Genomic DNA, 12,602 nt, shown 5'->3' with positions numbered 1-12,602 from the left:
TGGGAAGGGTGGAGCAGTGTGTGGAGAGCCTCCAGCAGTTCGAGCCTTCTGCTCTGTGTGTGTCAGGAGCCTTCTGCTCTGTGTGTGTCTCGAGCCTTCTGCTCTGTGTGTGTCGTGAGCCTTCTTTAGGAAGATTTCTGTGTTCATGGGACTCACGTTTATTTCAAAAAGGAAAGAAAAGTTTGTTTTGTCATATTTTTAGCTTTTAGAACAGTTTGATAAAACTCCGTGGCAGCACCCCACAGACAGCAGGTGGTGGAAGACCCTGAGGGAGAGAATGAAGAGTAATGAGGCCGTCTCCAAGGTAACGTGGGGCCAGCGGAAATTCAAGATCCCTCAGGGTGATTGGTGGCTTAGTCCTTCCCTCAGGCACAGTCAGTTGTAGGAAGCACTCTGTCAGCCTGGGGATCAAACACTGGGGCCCAGTTCTCACAGGGCCCACAATCTGGAAAGGGAGATAAGAGCTAATCAAGGCTGGTAGTGAAGCCAGGCATAGGGCACACACAGTACTTGGGAGTTTGAGTTTGAGGCTAGCCTGGTCTGCCAAGTGAGTTTCTAGGAAAGCCAGGGCTACACAGAGAAAATCTGTTTCGAATCTTGAAGAATGCCCCCCTAAAAGGTGAGTTTTTAACTATGTAAATAAGAAAAAAAATTGAGCATGCCCTTGTGGTGTGCGTGTTCTATAGTTAGTGTGTGCTTTCCCTTGGAAGATCTCAGGCTCCGCACGACTGAGCATCTGAGGAGCGGTGGTTTGAGAGCGCTGTGAACTGGTAGGAAAAAAGCAGTGTGACCTTGGAAAGTTTTCAGTTTGATTTTAGTGCAGAATATCAGTTCTGTCCCAGGGTATGTTGGGAGATGGCTATCTGCCCTTAAAATATCTTTCCTTCAAGGCATGTGAGTGTGATAGTTCCTTCTTCAAAATGGAAAAGTTGATCAATGTATAATCTGACTCTTACATGCACATGCATGCTGTGTCCATGCGCGCGCTCGCGCACACACGCGCACGCACACACACACACACACACACACACACTGCCATTTATCTCTTATGTCACTGCTGGAAACTCTTGTGGTTTTCACGTCTGGCCTTGGGGTTTTGCCTCATAGTGAAGGATTTGGAGATGAGTTTTGAAATGCCTGCTAAGCCTTACTAGCTGACAGTACTATGAGTTCTGCAGTGTTTGATGTTTCTGTTCAGAGTCTTTGTACGTCCCCTACTTCCTCCTTGATTGTCAGGTGGGATACTGGCGTCTCAAAGTTTAGTGTTTTGTGTATTTGTATGTGTCTTGATTCAGCTGGGTGAAGTGTGCAGTCTACACCTAGGGTTTCTTCTTTTTAAGTCACTTATTTTATTCTTGGGGGATGCATGAGTGTGTGCATGTATGTATGTATGTACACTATGTGTGCCTAGTACCCTCGGAGGTCAGGAGGAACTGGACATATGAATAGTTGTGAACTACCATGTGTGTGCAGAAACCCAAGCTGGGTCTTCAAGTAAGAGCACCAAGTGCCCTTGACCAGTGAACCATCTCCCAGCCTGACCTAGGATTCCCTCCTGATCAAATGGTACATTCAAAAATTTGAAATTTGAGTTAGACATTTTTGTTCCCTAATATGCCTGTCATAAGAGAATAAGTTTGTACTTTCAACCAAACATAGCAGGATTTATGTGCCTAACTCCACCGTGACCATTTCTACTGCCAGGAGTCAGACTCAGGTCTGTTTTCTCAGTTATCCTGAGTACCCCTGGGTCCCTTCAGGGTTTGCCGCTCTGTCTGCTGTGCAGTTTCTGCATCTCCAGCTGAGGGCTTAGCACAGGCGAGGCTAGCGTTCTGGGACCAGGAGGGACTGGCACTGATAAAGCAGTGGCTCCTGCCAGTGCTAGCAAGCCTGTGGCTGTCCGAGGACATCTGCCTCACTATGTCTCTCATTCCGGGACTTCTGAAATAGCAAATGTGACAGCTCCTTTACAATGTGTAAGAGAAGAGGCAGGTTTTCAGATCACCTTCTGTGATCCTAGCATCTTAGTTTTAAACTTAGGGCCATGTTTCAGATAAAAATATTCGGAAAAATACATAAGACAGTGTTTTTATGAGAATGCACAGTAAGATTGTTCTGCTTTAATGAACCCAGTGTTGTTCAGCCATCTTTACTGTCCGATTTCTCCAGGTGTTAGATACAGCAAGGTGCGTTGACTCAGCAGGACATGGGAGATCCCCCGCTCAGTCACGGTGTCCCAGCTGGGACTGTAGGGCGCATTGCTGTTAGCATGGATCTAGGTAGTTCACAGTTCAAAGAGTAGCCATCGGGACTCTTGTAGCTTATTGGTGGTATTAAGCTGTTCTAAGATAACTATGGGGATAGCTTGTTGTCAATGGTTATTTTCATTATGTCCCATATAATTTATTGTATTCTCGCCTCTGCTATTTTAGGAATTGGCTTCCAAAAAATCCCTCCCTATGAATTATTACACAGTGTTCTACCACGTTCAGGAGCAGCTGCCCAGAGACTGTTTCATCGTGAGTGAGGGGGCGAACACCATGGACATTGGCCGGACTGTGCTGCAGAACTACCTTCCTCGTCACAGGTGAGACGCCGAGGAAGAAATGACGGCCTGGCTAATTTGAAACCCCAGTGATGCTGATTATAAAAAATATTTGAAAACTGTACATCTCTACTGTATAGGAACATATTTCATAAATGTATTTAAAATTTTTCTTCAGATTTAATTCATTTAATTTCTGTGTGTGATTTGCCTGTGGGTACAACATGTCTGCCTGGTGCCCTTAGAGGTAAGAAAGGGGCTTTTGGATTCCCTGAACTGGAGTCATAGGCTGTTGTAAGCCTCCATGTAAACACTAGGAATAAAATTCAGGTCTTCGACAACAAGTACTCCTAACCTACGAGCCATCTCTCCAGCCCCACATAAGTGGTTTTGTTTTGTTTTGGTTTGGTTTTGGTTTTTCCAGAGAAGGTTTTGCTGTGTAGCCCTGGCTGTCCTAGAACTCATTCTGTAGACCAGGCTGTCTTTGAACACAGAGATCCGCCTGCCTCTGCCTCCTGAGTGTGGGGATTAAAGGCGTGTGCCACCTTACCCAGTTCATAAGTATGTTCTTAAGTGAGATTTTATAGTTTTATCGTTTTTATACTTCCTAGTCAGTCCTTGGTCTAGTATGATAGTTTGTATAGTCGGTGTTCTGAGAGTGTATTTGCAGTCTTCCAATCATGAGTGGCTGTTTTTCATTCATGCTGCTTATCTTTGACAAAGTAGTTCTTATGTTCCAAAGATTTTATATTAAAGAAAAATGTTTATTAATTTTTTCACAAATCACAGAAACAAAGACTGGAAGGTTAGTGTCGGACACTACACCACATGAGATGTGTACGAAACGTTGACTTTGGCTCTGTTCTTAACAGGCTTGATGCTGGTTCTTTTGGAACAATGGGGGTTGGTTTGGGCTTTGCCATCGCAGCCGCCATCGTGGCTAAAGATCGAAGTCCTGGGCAGCGGGTCATCTGTGTGGAAGGAGACAGCGCCTTTGGATTTTCCGGCATGGAAGTGGAAACCATCTGCAGGTAAAGCGGAGTTGTCAATCATAGCACTGCGTGCTCACAACTAGGAAGCCTTGTGAGACTTTCTGCCTCACAAGCAGGTGCCCTGCACAGCACTGTCCAGCCTTTCATGGAGAAACTGCCACCGTGTCCACCGAAGGTCCTGCCAGCCCCTGCCCAAGCTACACTTAAGCTACAATAAAATGTTCTACTCAGAGCTCTTAGTACGGTTCTGAGAATCGTATTTTGGGACTTTCAAAGCTTTGATGTATAAAACTGTCAAGACCAAGAAAACCAGGTTTGGCAACGCCCTCTGTAGTCCCAGGGTAGCAGTGGAGACAGAAGGATCTGGAGCTCAAGGTTATCACAAGCTGAATAGCAGGTTCAAGGTCAGCCTGGACTACGTGACCCCATGAATTAGGACAGAGTGTGGTCGGTTAGAGGTTTATATTGACAACCACGTGACATATGCCAGAAAGATGATGGATGGAGAGAATTTAGCTTCCTAGAGGGCGATAACAAATAGTTTCCACACTCGTTTATTTAGTTCTATCATCACTCTATGCCCGAAGAGATATGTATGTTTAGAAAACAAAGCCCACATTCTTTTCAGCTTTTTGGGTTTTTACCTTTGCTATTCTGTTTGAGGCGTTGCTGGGTGTTGTTGACACTCTATCTCTGCACCCATCACGCTGTCCTGGTTTCGGTTAGAGATGCAGATTGGGTGTTAGTTGTCTGTGTGTCTCTCATAGCATCAGCGCAGGCTGGTTGTCACTGAGGTGTTCAGAGACTTTAATAATGATGATGATGATGATGATAAAATGAGACTTTTAGTGTTCCTCCGAACCATCTAGAAATAGGCCTCAGAGGAGTGGGGGAGGTGTTTTTTCTTGTAACCAACTGGAAAAGTTCAGTGATTTGGCCAGGGCTCATCACTAAGTAGATTACCATTCCATTACTGTGATGTTTCTATCAGTGGCTTGGTAATTTTTTTAATCAGGATAAAAAAAATGCTTGCTTTTCTCCCTGATAATGAATATTTCTCATAGAAAACATCCACTTTTAAATAAAAATTGCGATTTTAGGAAAAGAAATTGCTTTAGAAAGAATAATATTTTCATAGTTTATTTTCACTTTAGGTACAACTTGCCAATCATACTCTTGGTAGTAAACAATAATGGAATTTACCAAGGTTTTGATGCTGACACCTGGGAAAAAATGGTAAATCTTCAAGAAGCTACTACAACGTGAGTAACTCAAAGCAAAGTATAGTAATATTATGTCAAGTATTTGGTTTGTCTTTTAAAAGTTTGCTGTGTGGGAATGCGCCTCCATATCATACTCTTGGTTAGTTCCTCAGGCCCTTTAAAGGGTGGATGCTATCTCTTCATGGTTCCTTTTTATACAACTACCCATGACTGTTGCTTGTTTACAGTCAGAGAGCCACGGAGGACTCAGAGTAAGCTCTGTGATATCCACACAGAGGTAACAGCAGTGCTATTCCTAACAGCACACTGAGGAGGACTGTTGATGATGTATTAGTCAGGGTTCTCTCAAGGAACAGCACTCACAAATGTACATAAGAATCAGTGTTATTAAAAGGGGATTTATCAGCCTGCTTTACAGGCTGTGGTTTGTCTGACTAGTCCAACAATTCCCAACCAAAGAATCCAATAGTTGTTCAGTCTACCAGACTGGTCTTTAGTCTGTTTTGGAATCCTGACAAAACAGGCTCTGACCAGTGAAGGAACGCCTCAGCAGCAAGCAGGGAGTGTCAGCAGCGGGAGGCAAGCAGGCAAGGAGCAGGAGCTCCTCCACCAGTGTCCAGCAGGGTGGGTCTGCCCACCCTGAAATGATCCCGTCAAGAGAAATCGCTCACGGGCGTGCCCAGATGCTTGGGTTTTAATTGATTTCAGATGCAGTCAAGGTGACAGCCAAGCTTAGACATCACAGGTGCTGCTGTGTTACGGATAATTTAAAGATCGTCCTTTCTTTTACCACAAAGCTAAATCTTCACCATCTGACGGCAGGGTCAAACTTAAGACTGTTAGAACTGGCCGTGGGTATCCAAATAAAAGTTTTTGAGAGAGTTGAGGATAGAGAAGAGTACCAGTGTTCTCATTTATGTGTGGTTTTCACGGTTGTTTTCACATAACCATTTGCATTACTTACCTCATTGCATTGATAAAATAACACAACCAAGGCAAAACATGAAAAACAAAGTTTAATCAGGCTTACAGTGCTAGGGGGCTAGAGTTCCGATGATGAAGTGAAAATGTGGACTGGAGCAGTCCTGGGAGCTCACTGGGAACTCATGCTGTGATCCACAAGAAGGGGACACAAAGCTGGGAGTGGCATCGTCTTTTGAGACCTCAGCCTGCCCCCAGTCATAAACCTCCTCACCAAGGCCACACCTCCTAACCCTTCCCAAATAGTTCTGCCTACTGGGGTCCAAGCATTCAAACATATGAGTCTATGGCGGCCATTCTCATTCAAAACACCACACCGTGCCTTTTCTTTTCCCTCAGTTTAGCTGGTGATATAGACTGTGCTGACGGGTGTAGTAGCTCCTGATCCCGTGTTACTACTGAAATTTAGTTAAAAATAAATGAAGTGAAAAGTTCAGTTTCTAGACTGGCAGTATGATTCAGTTGGTAGAGTACCTGCCTTTTATGCACAACACCTGGAGTTTGAGCCCCAGTATTCATATCTTTGATATGTTGGGGCACACCTGTAATCCTATTATTAAAGGCAAGAATATCAGAAGTTCAAGGTCATCCTTAGCTGCATAGCAAGTGTCTTAGTTATGGTTTCACTGCTGTGAACAGACATTGTGACCACAGCAACTCTTATAAAGGACAACGTTTAATTAAGACTGGTTACAGGTTCAGAGGGTCAGGCCATTGTCATCACAGCAGGAAGCATGGCAGCATCCAGGCAGGCCTGGTGCTCGAGGAGCTGAGAATTCTACATCTTGATCTCAAGGGTAACCAGGAAGACACTGGTATCCTCAGGCAGTTAGGAGGAAGCTCCTAAAGCCCACCCCCACGGTGGCACACTTCTTCCAACTAGGCCACACCCACTCCAACAAGGACACACCTCCTAGTAGTGCTGCTCCCTGGACCAAGCATATTCAAACCACCACAGCAAGTCTAGGCCAGCTTGAATGACACAAGACCCTGTTTCTTATTTTAAAAGAAAAGAAGTTCAGTTTCCCTCATCTTTAGCTGAGAAGTTGACAGTTGATGGCTCTGTGGCAGATGATCTAACACCCTCTTCTGGCTTCTTTGGGTCCTGCACACATGTGGTACCCAGACAACATGCCAGCATATAGCCATATACATAAAATAAAAGTAAATCTTTTGTTGCCCAGCATGTTGGCACACACCTTTAATCCCAGTACTCAAGAGGCAGAGGGAGGGAGATTTCTGAATTTGAGACTAGCCAGTCTGGTCTACAGAGTGAGTTCTAGGACAGTCAGGGCTACACAGAAAAACCCTAGCTCAATCAATCAATACATAAATAAATTTTTTTTAAAATCAGTTTCTTGGTTTATTACATTCCAAGTACTCATAGTAACAGGCAGTGTGTGGCAGAATACTATAATCATCTCTATCATTACAGAAAGTTCTCTTAGACGTTGCTATATAAACACTAAAAATGCAGGAAACTCTGTGTAGTGACACACAGGTGTCTTCCTGGAGGCTGAGGCACGAGGACCACTCAAGCTGATGAGGCCAGTATACATCAAGACTCCATCACACACACACACAGATTCAAAAGAAAAAAAAGGGGGAAACATGGGAGGCTGAGGCAGGAGGATTCAGAGTTGAGGTTACCAGCCTGAGCTATATACTGAGTTCCAGGTCAGTCTGCTACATAGCAAGGTCCTGTCCCAAAACAAACAAAAAAATAAAGGGGTGCAGTTTCACGTACTGACATCTCAGCTCTGGTGATGTTATCTCCATATCATGCCCTCTACTGGTTCTGTGTGGTGAACAGCTAGCTAGCTGTAGCAGAGGGCAAGAAACATGCACTGGAGAGATGGCTCAGTGGTTAAGAGCATTGATTGCTCTTCCAGAGGTCCTGAGTTCAATTCCCAGCAACCACATGGTGGCTCACAACCATCTGTGATGGACCTGGTGCCCTCTTCTGGTGTGTCTGAAGACAGCTACAGTGAACTCATGTACATACAATAATAAATTTAAAAAAAGGAAACATGGGCCAGACTGCTCTGTAACCGTGCCAGTTAGTACCCTGCTGACTTACACACACCACAGCTTGCAGCCAGGTCACTCAGTACACACTCTGAGAAATGCACATATTTATCTGAATCTCATGGAGCCACTGAAAAGTTAGCGTCAGCAAGAACCAAAGCCTTTGCAAAGCTGAAACTCTTTTAAAAAATTGAGACAATAACTTCAAAGTTGAAGACTTTCAGACTGAAGGGTATACTCACATCCAACAATTAAAATGCAGATGGCTGTTTAAAGTGCTATCATAGGGCTGTCGCATATTGTCTTTAAGGCTGGAGTCCAGTGGCCAACTGATTGGTTGGGTTGGGTTGGGTTGGGTTGGGTTGGGTTGGGTTGGGTTGGGTTTGGCTGGTTGGTTTTGCTCTAAAGGGGAAAAGAAGCACACACACACACACACACACACACACACACACACACACATACAATCTCTTCTTGCCTCTCTTACTCTCTCAGCTTCTCACTTGCCCTCTTGGGCTCTTTTCTCTCCCCATTCCCCGTCCCCCTCTCTCCACACGGTCATGGTGGCCTCCTCTACTTCTCTACTCTCCCTCTCTGCCTTTCTCTGCCTCTACTACCCTCTTAACGCCCCTCCCCATTCCCTAAATAAACTCTATTCTATACTCTAAAAAAAAAAATCTATCAAGATAAAAACCAAAACCAACCAACCAGTTTACAACTGACAGTCAGTAAACTGTCAGTTACTGTTGCATTAACTGTTAAGGATGTTTTCTCTGTCAGATAGAACTGCAGTTCCTTGTAGTAATAAAAGGCCTGGAGTTCAGTAACTCACCAAAAGTGCCTGAAAATCCTGAGGTGGAGTAGAGGAAGGACAGGACAATGACATTTGTGTTCCATACTGCCGTTATATAGAGCTGTTCTGGGGAAAGAAAAGTATGCCTTGTGGTCAGCCTAATTTTTTTTGCAGATAATATTGGGAAATTCTTTGTTTCTAGAAGTTTGAAGATTTTAATTTTGCTGCCTTACAACTTGCGTTTCAGTGTCCCTCCAATGTGTCTCTTGCCAAACTCACATTATGAGCAGGTCATGACTGCATTTGGAGGCAGAGGGTATTTTGTACAAACACCAGAAGAGCTCCAAAACTCGCTGAGGCAGGCTCTGCAAGACACAAGTAAACCCTGTCTTATCAACATCATGATTGAACCACAGAGTACACGCAAGGCCCAGGTAGGTTCAGCTCCTAAACAGAAGGCAAGAAATGTATACTCTCCCTCTCCTTCCTGACGGCGTGCCCACCACAGGCCAGAGTTCCTTCTAAGTCTGTTTCTGAGTTTGGCAGACTTCTTTGCTTATTCAACAAAATACTTGTTAAGGTGTTGTTTTGTGTGCTTGTTGAGAGTAACAGATGAGTGAATCCAGGCTCTGTCCTCATCCCCCAGAGCTTACAGTCGTGCGGGAAGCGGGCAGTAGGCGACCTCACAACCCCATGCTACATGACAGTGCACGGTGACTAGAAGGACAGGGTCGATGTTCTCAGCAAGTATAAATGAAGAGTACATTGCTGCTGTAGGAAATCTCATTGGGAGTAGTGCTTGAACTGCGATCAGTAATGACTTAGCAGCGAGGAGGTGGACAGGGATCCAGGGCTCTGTGTCAGGGAGCAGCCAGCTAGTGGGAGGAGCCCAGGGACAACAAAGCACAGTGCACACAGTGTAGATGAGTGTGCAGCCAGGGGTGTGTGCAGTCAGAGGTGTGTGCAGCCAGGGTGTGGGTGTGTGTAGCCAGGGGTGTGTGTGCAGCCAGGGTGTGTGCAGCCAGGGGTGTGTGCAGCCAGGGTGTGTGTATGCAGCCAGGGGTGTGTGCAGCTAGGGGTGTGTGTGTGCATCCAAGGTGTGTACAGCCAGGGGTGTGTGCAGCCATGTGTGTGTGTGTGTGTGTGTGTGTGTGTGTGTGCAGCCAGGGTGTGTGCATCCAGGGGCATGTGCAGCCTAAGGATCTATGCGATTGCAGTCCACTTAGTCCCAATAACCTCCGATGAGTATTGATGCAGTAGCAGCAATGGTGAGATGATGTCAGAGTGTGCCGTGTGCTGTCCCTCCCGTCTTAGAGTAGCTGGTTTTCACTCTTACACTGTACACTGTGGGCCCTCCACCTGCTTGTGCTTACACGCCTGTCCCCGTGAGGCCACTCTTCAGAGTGGAAATCTACTCAACGATTTGTTTCCTCTCCCCTCTCCTTTCCCTGCCCCAGCATGTGTGTATGTACGTGGTTTATGTGCACGTGTGTTCACGTATGTGGGTGAACATGTGTGCAGTGAGTATGTAGGCCAGAAGCTGACATCAGATGTCTTCCTCGATTGTGCTTCGCTTTCTGATTTACTGAACCAGGGTCTCTTCCTAAACCCAGAGCTTGCTGCTACGGCTAGCCTACCCCAGAGCGAATCTCAGCCTTCCCTCCCAAGCTCTGAGGTCACATGGCTTTATGTGGGTGCCAGGAGTCTGAACTCTAATCCTATGCTTGCCAGGAAGCACTTTATCCACGAAGCCATCTTTCTAGTCCCTCGCTCTAGGCTCTTATGAGCAGATACCTGAGCAATCAATAAAATATACAGCAACTAATTTGGAAACTGTCAGATATGCAGAATTCTGCTGAGACTTCTACACATTACATTAGAGCTGAGACAAGATGCTCAGATGTTGATCATGCAGATGGGTAGAGTGGGTGAGGAGGGCGCGGGTGGTGGCATTGACAGGATCCTTCCAGTCCCTTTAAAGATCTGCTTCAACATCTGATCTGCAGTTTCCCTATGAACATTCGCACATTTCTGGAGAAGTATGAATTATCACCACCATTTGTCATTCTATAGGATTATCCTTATATCAAATACTTTAACATTTTTATCTTCATTCCAGTGGGATTCTGACATATTTTCATTTCCAAGCTGTTATTTTTTTATCGAATGTTTGTCACCATTCGCCACTGGTTCACAGTGGCTGGCTGCTTCCTGCTTTCCACAGGAATATCTAAGGCTCTATAGCAGCCGTGTCTGGGCCTGCTGGGGAGGGCAGATTAGTGAACTGGGCTCACCAATTACTCTTCAGCTCTTTTTGACTAGACCAAACACAAATCTTCTTTTACCACTATTGTATAGGTCTTCTAGATCTTAAAGGGATTACAGTGAAGGTATAGTGTAATACAACCATTTATTCTGCCTCAATGCTGTCTTTTTTCCCTCTAGGATTTCCACTGGCTCACCCGTTCTAACATGTGAATAAACTACTTTATGGATTTGAGGAATTTTCTCTTTCCTGCAAGGAAGAATTTACTTTTTATAGCAAAATTACCATAATGTTAAAATTGTATTTAAAAAGACATTTTAAATTGTGTTTTATAGTAAAGAAATCAATTAAAGCCAGACATTATCTGTTATGACTTTAGATTTTTTTTTAAATGTACATTGTTCTGCGTGATTGTGTGTGTATGTGAGGGTGTCAGATCTCCTGAAACTGAGTTACAGACAGTCACAAGCTGCCATTCGGGTACTGGGAATCGAACCTGGGTCCTCTGAAAGAGCAGCCAGTGCTCTTCACCACTGAGCCATCTCTCCAGCCCCATGAATTTGGATCTTAAATAGTCCCAAATGCTTATATGCTAAAGGCTCGGTCAGCAGCTCCTGGCATGGTTACACGGTGGAGTGAGGTCACTGGGATTAGGACCCAGCCCGATGCCGCTCCTTCAGCCCACACACCACAAGGCGAGCAAGCCCTTTCTTGGATTCCCTGTCATGATGGACTCCAGGCCCAAAGCAAAAGGGCAATGTGAGCATGGACTGGACTGGTCACAGATGAACAAGAGAGGTGACTCCGCGGTTCAGAGCACAAACTCCTCTTGCAGAAGTTGTGAGTTTGGCTCTGAGCAGTGTTGGATGGCTCACAACCACCTGGGATCGCATCTGCAGGGGGTGGGGGAGTCAGTGCCTTCAGCTTCTTCTGGCACCTGCACCTTCGTGCACATTCCACACAAAAATGCATATATGCACACAATTTAAAATAAAATGAAGCTTAAAGCTTAAACAGCTATGAACCAAAATAAGCTCTTCCTTTTAAGTTGATTTTTCTCCAGTATTTTGTCAAGGAATGGAGATGGACTAACAGTATTCTACCACATAAATACCAAATAATAGCATTGTAAGTGCCAAGCAGCCAAGTTACACATCCATTTCCTTTTATGGAAATCAAAGTTAATTTCCCAGGTTAAAACTGTATTCTTTAAAAACACTTTCTGGAGAAAGACATGAAAGTGTTTGTAGACACTTTCTGTAAAAATGACGTAGATCCTGAGAGCACCTCTCTGCTGCAGTGTGTAGACTCGATCTAGTCTGTATTTTATTTTTGATGACTTGAGTTTAATGTCTTCAGCACTTCCAAAAAAGAAAGAAAGGAAGGAAAGAAGGAGAGAGAGAGAAGAGAGAGGGGGAGGGAGGGAGGGAAGGAAGGAGGAAGGGAAGAAGGAAGGAAGGGAAGGAAGGAAGGAAGGAAGGAAGGAAGGAAGGAAGGAAGGAAGGAAGGAAGGAAGGAAGGAAATCAGGTAAATGGTTCAGAGCATAAAAGCACTTGCCTTGCAGAGTTTGATGTCTAGAACCTACAGAAATGTAGAAAGGGAGAACCAAGTCTACACAGTTGACCTCTGACCTCTACACACTGGCTGTAGCACACATATACCCACATATGTGCATGCGCGCGCACATCTTAAAGATGGAATCGTGTCATGAGGCTGTGGGTTTACATGACTGTGGGAAAATGCAAGCAATGCAGCTTGGAACGTCAGGATTTTATC

At 44.9% G+C, this 12,602-nt stretch overlaps 1 protein-coding gene across 1 annotated transcript in view; it reads left to right on the top strand.

Moving 5' to 3' along the window:
• Nucleotides 1-11,195, top strand: part of Hacl1 (2-hydroxyacyl-CoA lyase 1) — a 35,238-nt gene extending 24,043 nt beyond the window's left edge. Inside the window, exons 12-17 of the mRNA XM_052190103.1 lie at nucleotides 203-304; nucleotides 2,433-2,587; nucleotides 3,418-3,576; nucleotides 4,692-4,799; nucleotides 8,807-8,993; nucleotides 11,005-11,195. Of these exons, the coding sequence (XP_052046063.1) occupies nucleotides 203-304; nucleotides 2,433-2,587; nucleotides 3,418-3,576; nucleotides 4,692-4,799; nucleotides 8,807-8,993; nucleotides 11,005-11,037 (744 nt within the window). The 3' untranslated portion in view covers nucleotides 11,038-11,195. The remainder of the gene's footprint in view (nucleotides 1-202; nucleotides 305-2,432; nucleotides 2,588-3,417; nucleotides 3,577-4,691; nucleotides 4,800-8,806; nucleotides 8,994-11,004) is intronic.
• Nucleotides 11,196-12,602: the final 1,407 nt, after the last annotated feature.

Source organism: Apodemus sylvaticus, chromosome 8 (assembly GCF_947179515.1).
Source record: "Apodemus sylvaticus chromosome 8, mApoSyl1.1, whole genome shotgun sequence".
Taxonomy (NCBI): Eukaryota; Metazoa; Chordata; class Mammalia; order Rodentia; family Muridae; genus Apodemus; species Apodemus sylvaticus.
This window is presented reverse-complemented; position numbering and strand designations above follow the sequence as displayed.